Here is an 8,805-nt window from a genome sequence, read left to right on the forward strand (position 1 = left end):
ATTATTATTATTATTATTATTGTTATAATTATTTTATTTGTTTCAGTTGGAGAAACACTTTTGCCTGACCTACGAGTCCTCCATGACCCGGCTCTTCCGTGAGGGGAGGACAGAGACTGTGAGATCCTGCACGGCCGACGTTTGCAATTTTGTCCGATCCGTCTGTGAGGGAAAGCCTGTGAGTAACTCAGGAAGGCTGAACTTTGCTCTTACAACCACCTGTCCAATACAACCCTCCTTCCAATACTACAACCTGTCCAATACAACCACCTGTCCAATACTGCCACCTGTCCAATACAATCCCCTGTCCAATACAACCCCCTGTCCAATACAACCACCTGTCCAATACAACCACCCGTCCAATACAACCACCCGTCCAATACAATGACCTGTACAAACTATCGATTTCCAACCCCTCTCCCCCCTTTTGCATTAAAAAATATTTTTACTTTCTGAGGTGTCTACCTGTGTAAGACATACACTGATCTCCTTGACAATGAGTGACTGTTTCGGACGTTGATGTGCTCTTTTCTTTACTTAAATGAACCAACGTTTGTTCCCTCTGCGTTTCTGTCTGTCTGTTTGTCTTGCCTTTTTTCCTACACCTACTTTCTGTTATTGTCTTGATATGCAAACATTAAACAAACAGATAAACAACCATCTGTCCATAGCACTACAGTGTTCTGTTCTTCTATTTTTCAGGTGGTAGGTCCTTTCAAAAATTGTGGGTGGTTGGCGGGTGCTCTGGTGTGGTTTGCTCCTTCTTTCTTATCAAACATCTATCGGAACTTATATGACCTTATTGTGTTGCAAGTGCCGTAAAACTCTTACTAAAACTTTTCAAAAAATTAAAAAGAAATTTTTTTTTTTGGGAAGTTGTTAAGGGACTGCACAGTCCCGTTGCGCTACCCACTCGGGGACTGTGCAGACCCCTTGTGCTGCTTTGTGCACTGGGGGACTGCAAAAAAACTACCTTTGACCTTTGAATCGAGATCAACAAGTCATCATCGGACAGATCTAGATCCTACTGATACATAACTAGATCTAGGTCTAGTTAAGTTAATTAGTATGGTGGGAGAATCTAGATCTAGAGCCAAACACTGTTTGTTTAAGGCGAATTTATCATTTATGTCCACAGGTTTGATGATCTATCTAGATCTAGTAGTAGTAGTAGTAGTAGTAGTAGTAGTAGTACTAATGACATAGACTGTAGACTAGATCTATACTACATGGTAGGTCTACTCTTCTTCAATTTAAAAATTTGCAGTCTGTGTCTATAATGTCTAGGCCTATATCTAGACCTAGATCTAGATCTAGTTTAGATCTAGATCTAGGCCAAGTAGTAGGCCTAGTATCAGTATTACCAAAGATTCTCTACTTCCAAGGTACTACAATCCTTCTTTGGGCTTTCGGTGTGAGTATTCGCTTTCGGTGTGAGTATTCGCACCGTTGGTGAGAAAACTCCACGTATAATAGATCTATATTATTCTCAACCAGTTTTTTTCGTTTCCGCCCTTTTTAGATCTAGATCTAGATTCTAGATCTATTTTGTTTAGGTTTTGAGTTTTTGTACAGTCCCATAACAACTTCCATTGCAATATCTTGGTAGTAGAGAATCTTTGGTAATGCTAAACTAGATCTAGGCTCAGATTTTAGATATTATACACACAGACGATCATGTAGTGCTGTCTATACAGTCTTTTTTTTTTTGTTGTGTAAAGTGTTTTACGGCGCTCGCAACTGCAGAAGATCATATGAGCGCGCGGGACACTCCTAATATTTTCAGTTGGTAGGAAATTTTGAATTTTGCCCGGATGGCGGCCGAAGCCTACTCTTATCGGTTTTAGACCACCAAGGGATCTGTAATGACTTTAACGTGCGCAACTTGCACACGGGCCCTCCGAGATTTTTCACCCTTGTCCGAGAAGGCTAGGTGTAGATCTTTCCTTCCAGAAGATCAGGGGTGTGGTAGAAAGACAGCAGTAAGGAGGAGCCAAGGAGTAGCAGTAGGAAGGCTGCAGAAAGAGTCGGGAGCCCAGAGGAGGGGGCAAAGGAGGTGAGGGAGTGGGGGCAGAAAGTGGAAATGAAAGCAGGCAACAGAACATTGCTAGAGAGTAGGAAAGGAGGTGAAAGGAGACAATTTTAGAGATGAAAATTTTTCGGTCGCTACCCGGATTCGAACCCGGGACCTTTGAATGAGAGGCCAACACCTTAACCTCTAGGCCACGAGAGCCCCCGCTATACAGTCTACGTCATAAGTAGTTCTACTACTATATCTAGATCTAGATCTAATCTAGATAGATCCTATTCTTGATCAACAAACCTGTCGACATAAAAATATAAATTCGCCTTAAATAGTCTGTGTTTGGCTCTATATCTAGATTCTCCCACCACACTCATTAACTGAACAATTGCTAGATCTAGATCTATGTATCAGTAGGATCTAGATATAGATAGAGATAGATAGATTACGATCTAGATCTAGACCTACAATGTAAGAACTATTACAATATAGATCTATCTAGATCTAGTCTAGATCTAGACTACGCCAATTCTACTGGATCAACAAAACTTTCACCATTTGCCTTTCACAAAAAACAAAAAAAAGCAGTGGATGACTCTACCATAGGGCCTACCCATTAATTTTTAAAACAGAACATCATAGCTGCCAAAAACGTCGCCAGCAGTCAAATCATACAACATGTTGTCAATTTGTCATGGGAGAAAATTTAAATGTTGTTGTCTAATGATGGCTTAATTGTTGGCCTCGATCCAAAGGTCCAAGGTTGTTTTTTTTCAGTTCCCCAGTGCCAAAAGCAGTGCTACGGGACTGCACAGTCCCTGAGTGGGAAGCGCTACAGTCCCCTAACAACATCCTTTTTATTTTTACCTATCCCTATTTTCCCCCTCTCTGTCTAGCTCTTTCTCAGCACTTGATGACTGCTATGAAATGTTATTTTTCTCTTTAACCACTCCTCTTTTCCTATCAAACATCTATCGTCCTTATCTCCCCTTCTTCTTTTTTATGTTTGTTACTGTCTTGTAACACCTCTAATCTTCTGGCGCTCTTATGACCTTATGCAGTTGTGAGCGCCATAAAACCTCTACTAAAACTAAACTAACTCTTCTTTTGCATCAGTGCGGACAAGTGATTGCAAGGCGCGCTCATATGACCTTAGCAGTTGCGAGCGCCGTAAAACCCTATACTACACAAGCAAAGCTAAAACAAAATTTGTCCCCATTTTCCTGTTGCAGAAAGCGGACAGCATCAAGCTGCTGCGCAAGTCTGCCGACACCCACCAGAAGCTGTACCGCGACACTATGACGGGCGCCGGTGTGGACAGGCATCTCTTCTGTCTCTACGTGGTCTCCAAGTACCTGGGTGTGGACTCGCCCTTCCTGGCACAGGCTCTCAGCGAACCCTGGAAACTGTCTACCAGTCAGGTCAGTCCTGAGTTCCAGGGTTTCGAGCCTGAGCTCGGTCCGACGTTGTGTCCTTGGGAAAGGCACTTTACGCGAATTTCCCATTTGGCTCTGTCCTTTCGGAGATGACGTTATTACTCACTGACTGCCAGGCCCATGGAACCTCAATAGCGGTGATCTGCCGCGGTTTTTAGAGTGTTTTCAAAAATACGTAATTCAAAAGCTATTGTAGACCTGCATGTTTGACGACAATTGTCTGAAATTCGACAATCGCGACGCGACCTGTGAGCCGGCTGATGCTATCGCTAGGCCCACCTGTATCAGTCAATGTGCGAAGTGCGAGGCCTGGCCGACTGCCAGCGCCCCCTTTTTCTCCCGTTGGCTTTGTCAGCACTTTCGTTTTCGTGCCGGCTGCCGAAGTCAGCGTTTCCGACATAATTGTCGGAACCTGAGTAGAAATGCGAATACGAAAAAGGACAACGAACTAAATTATCTACTTTCAGTTTCGTGCGGGAGCGGCCATTTTGAATTTCGTTTGTTGACTAATTCATTGTTATGTGGATTCTTTCCAGTCCGACTCACCTGTTCTAATAGAATCTAGATTTATAGATCATTATAGACCTCAATGGAGGATTCATATTCAAATTCTATTTTGTTAAACCCTATCATAGGTTGTGCTGTAATATTATTGTTGGTAAAAAGCATTTCATCAGGTGCGTGAATTATTTATTTATTTAGAATCTAGATCTAGACTCAGCTGAGTCCCTCTGTTCGGAATTGGATGCATATTTCTAGATCTAGTTCAAGGCCTTGATCTATTCCTATTCACTTGTTCTACAAGATCTAGATTTATTTAGATTACTAGATCTATATGGAGGATTCATATTCCAATTCTTAGTACGAAGTGGCTAGCCGTACTTAAGTACGGCTAGACTGCCAGTCTAGCCGTACTTAGATCTAGGTTTGGCCCAATCGACTCAAGCCTGTTAAGTACACAGGTCTCATTAGATCTAGATCTAGTAATTATTCAGGTATATTCAGTATACATGCAAGTCAGTAAGGCACCTTTTGGTTTTGTCTGAAATACAAATACTTTAGGCATTGCAAACTAAAATTTTCATTTACAATTCAACCATCAATATTAAGTACGGCTAGACTGACAGTCTAGCCGTCCTTAAGTACGGCTAGCCTGGCTGTCTACCCGTACTTAAGTACGGCTAGACTGACAGTCTAGCCGTACTTATCTTAGGCCCTATTTACATTAGAAAACAGGAGGTTTAAAATACATGCACTGTCATTAAGGAACCTGGTTTTGTCTCAAATACAAATACTTTAGGTACTGCACACTAAAAATGTATATTTACAATTCAGTAGGCCTATTTTTTGTAAATGGTCAGTCTAGCCATCAGCTAGCCGTACTTTGCCAGTCTAGCCGTCATTAAGTACGGCTAGCCTCTTCCTTCTTCACACCGGATGTGCGAATAAGAAATAATTCTATTCGCACAGGGTCGAGCCTACGTTGAATTTGGACCTCGTTTGTCACACCCGGGTGTCCCACCTTTTGGCAAAGGCTTTAAATGTTCGAAGTGCATACAGACCCGGTAACCGGGAACAAAGTCACGAAGTATACAGACCCGGTAGAAGAACTCTTTTGTAATTTCGGAAAGTTTCAGCACCCAGACCCGTTAGTGTGTGTGTGTGTGTGTGTGTGAGTGTGTGTGAGTGTGTGTGTGAGTGAGTGAGAGTTAGAGAGAGAGAGAGAGAGAGAAAGGAGAGAGAGAGAGAAAGGAGAGAGAGAGAGAGAGAGCAGGGGGAAGTGCTAGCGAAATGTATATATATATGACATGCCCCAGTTGGCAGGAGGGAACGAGAGAAACAAGGAGTGGGAAATAGGGGGGAGAAAGAAAGACTGGGACAAACAAAGAAAAAGAGAATGTGAGCAATACACAGAGACAGAGGAGAGAGAGAGGGTGACTGCTCAATTGAAACCATAATGACATTGTTCTTTTCTTCAAACTGTGATTCCTCCAACTCCAAAACGGAGGAAAAACGATCGTTCATCGAAAAGACATCCACAATCTTCATTTAGTTTTAGATCTAGATCTAGGCTAGCCTCGAAACTAGATCAATGATTTATATCTGTCTGTCTAGATCTAGACCTAGGCCATAGATCTAGAAGAACCTATATCTAGTTCTACCCTGAGCCAAGAGGACGCTGAAATTTTCCGAAATCACAAAAGAGTTCCCCTACCGGGTCTGTATACTTTGTGACTTTGTTCCCGGGTTTGCGCTAAATTTTCAGACAATCTAGTTGAGGCTCACATGCAGGTCTACTATTGTACCTAGGGATTTGAAATTTTGTGTGCTGTGACATGCTTAAGTGTACTCATGCCAAATATCTTTTCAATATATGCAATAGTTTTTCTTCTACGAGTTTCTGGAAAATATTCAATTTAGTACTGGTAGATGTAGATCTAGATCGAGGATTAGGTCCTGGCACACTACTAGATCTAGCATTAGAATCAGGTAATCTTTGCCTTTTTTTAGCTTCCCGAACACAAAATGATGGGTCAGCATCCCTATCAACGTCTAATTCACCTATTTCAATGTCTGTTCCGACACCATGAAATGGCTCATCATCATTTTCGTCCGCTAACGCATCAAAAATATTGCTGTGCTTCTTGGATGCTATCGTTGTGAATTCACAACAGAACTGAGAATTGGCAGGCAATAGGTCTCTTGTGGAAAAAAATCACAACAATAAAACCGAAAGCGTAAGGCCGATTACTGTAGTCATTTATCACGTCGCAATGGCTTCCCTAACTGCTCTAAACTGCCAGACCCGGTTGCTGTCCGGGATGTATATGGAACAAAATTATAAAGTCCATACCGGAGAGCCTCCGGGTTCGGCAATTTTACTACGTAATCACGTCCCGGATACGCCCCAGTAACGGCAGTCAGTGAGTTGCATTTCATCATTTCATTTTTAGGTCAGTCCTTCCTCATGATTACTGCCTTTCTCACCCTTCACCAGGATACAGGCCACGAACAAACACTTTCTCCTTTCCCTATCCTGGGCTAACTTCTTGATATTTTTTCACAGTCACGTCTACTTTCTCAGTAAAACTTGGCTCTCGTGGGAACCTCTGTTCCTCCTGTATTCTCACTCAGCTGTCCAGATATGACAAACTAATGGTGTATTGTGTAAGAGTGGATATTTGCTGGTCAGATAGACCTAATATAAATGATGGTATCAGATCAGGTTGGGTAGGGAAATGGTGTAGGCTAGATCCTGAGTGAATGGTTGTTGGCAAGTTTGTGCTCACCAGTTCCTGAGTGAATGGCTGATTGGGAGGTTGGCCCTACTGGCCAGTTTGGAGCTGTGACAAACAGTTTTGTTTTCTCCTTTTTAAAATTTTCCTGACATCATTTCTCTGAAAATAAACCATGCTAACCAGGAAGAATGATTGGGTGTAGGTGCTTAAAGTGTTAGAGAGAGAAATATATTGTGTCAGTTGTAAAGAACATTTTCTGTCTTTATGGAAAATAGATCTAGACTTTGTAATGACTAGCGTGTTTGTGTTTTCCTTTGTATTCCAGACACCACACCAGCAGACAGACCGACTGGACCTCACCAAACACCCGGACCGCATCTGTGGAGGAGGCGGCTTTGGACCGGTAACTTTGTTTTTTTTCTTTTGTGAGGTGTGCTGACAAAATGAGTTACTTGTCGCAGTCCAAGAATTGAGATATCGGCCGAAAATCGACACTGGGGTCAGATTCACAAATTTTCAATTGATGCCATTTTCTTCAAGTTTACAGTGTCTTTTATTTTCCATACTTATAAATTGTACAAACTTCACCTATAAAGGTGCTGAATCAATTTCCATAAGGTTAAAATCCGAGAAGTAACTCATTTTGACAGCACACCTCTATTTTTGATCTTGTTCTTTCCGCCGTCTGTGGTGTAGCAGTTAGGGGCTTCAGTGTCACAAACAGAAGACCAGAGTTTAATTCCCGCATGCGGAGAATTTTTACAAAACATCTCGGTCTTTCCGCCGGGATGTTGTATCCACCCTTTCAGCTGGAGTTGACCCTGACAGGCCGGGTCAAAGCCGGTCTCCTAAATGAGATTTAAATTGTGTTGATGGGGACGTAGAAGACGTTCATTATAAAAGGACAAACACCCCCCCCCCCATAAAAAAAAACGTCCTTTTGTTTGTAAGTACATTTTGGGCTCTAAACTATGCGAGTTTATAAGTTCTGTCAGTGAGTGGTTGGCGGGTGCTGTGGTGTGGTTTGCTCCTGCTTTCCTATCAAACATCTGTCGTCTCTATCTCTCCTCCTCCTTCTTCTTTATGTTTGTTACTCTCTTTTGACTCCTCTAATCTTCGGCACTTATATGACATAATTGTATTGCAAGTGCCGTAAAACTCTTACTAAAAACTACACTCTTTCTAAAACTAAAAGAAATTGGTCTTATTGTGTCAATGTGCTCTGTTTACTCAAACAAACGAATAAATAAGTCATACTGGTGCTAACCCTCTGGGGGGATGCCACCGACTGAAGTGTCTTTAGGCTATTCCCAAAGGGGGGACATTGACATGTTCCTATGCACAGTAGAATTGTAAAGGGGCTGACTCATCGATGTCATGCTCATAACTGTGCCTGAACTGCGACACAGGGAACTGCTGCTTTTTCTTCCCTAATCCTTACTATCTTCATCTTTCCTTTACTTCTTTTGTATGTTTGTCACACTCTAGTGACCCGCTATTTCTGGGGTGCCTTGATAGTCGAAGCAGACTTTGTGCTGTTGAGGCTACAGAGGTGAGCAGAGTAAGTCTGATTCCCTGTAAGGACTTCTCTGTTGACATCCACCCCTTGGCGCTCATATGACCTTATGCAGTTGTGAGCGCTGTAAAAACCCTACTAAACCTAAACAAAATGAAATGGCCGTATTTGTGTCAATGTGCCTCTGTTAACTCAAAAAAAACGAACAAACAAGTCATATTATTGTCAGTGGGTGGTTGTCGGGTGCTCTGGTGTGGTTTGCTCCTTCTTTCCTATCAAACATCTATTGTCCTTATCTCCCCTTCTTCTTTTTTATGTTTGTTACTCTCTTGTAACACCTCTAATCTTTTGGCGCTCATATGACCTTATGCAGTTGCGAACGCCGTAAAACCTCTACTAAAACAACAAATAATATCGTTGCCATCTGCTGCACAGGTCTCTGACAACGGCTACGGAGTGTCGTACATGATCGCCGGCGAGGACACCATCTTCTTCCATATATCCTGCAAGCGTGCCTGTGGACACACAGTAAGTGACTCTGCATGTCTGTCTGTTCATTTGTCTGTCTGGCTGTCCGTTTGTGTGTCCCCC

The 8,805-nt window shown here is 42.4% G+C and overlaps 1 protein-coding gene across 1 annotated transcript in view; it reads left to right on the top strand.

The window, feature by feature from the left end:
- LOC101858816 (carnitine O-palmitoyltransferase 1, liver isoform) overlaps window positions 1-8,805 on the top strand; it is a gene marked incomplete in the record, with an annotated part of 81,664 nt that overhangs the window by 68,729 nt on the left and 4,130 nt on the right. Inside the window, 4 exon segments of the mRNA XM_013080141.2 lie at window positions 47-178; window positions 3,256-3,444; window positions 7,024-7,101; window positions 8,650-8,742. Coding sequence (XP_012935595.1) covers window positions 47-178; window positions 3,256-3,444; window positions 7,024-7,101; window positions 8,650-8,742 — 492 coding nt within the window.

Source organism: Aplysia californica, unplaced genomic scaffold (assembly GCF_000002075.1).
Source record: "Aplysia californica isolate F4 #8 unplaced genomic scaffold, AplCal3.0 scaffold00005, whole genome shotgun sequence".
In the NCBI taxonomy this organism is placed as follows: domain Eukaryota; kingdom Metazoa; phylum Mollusca; class Gastropoda; order Aplysiida; family Aplysiidae; genus Aplysia; species Aplysia californica.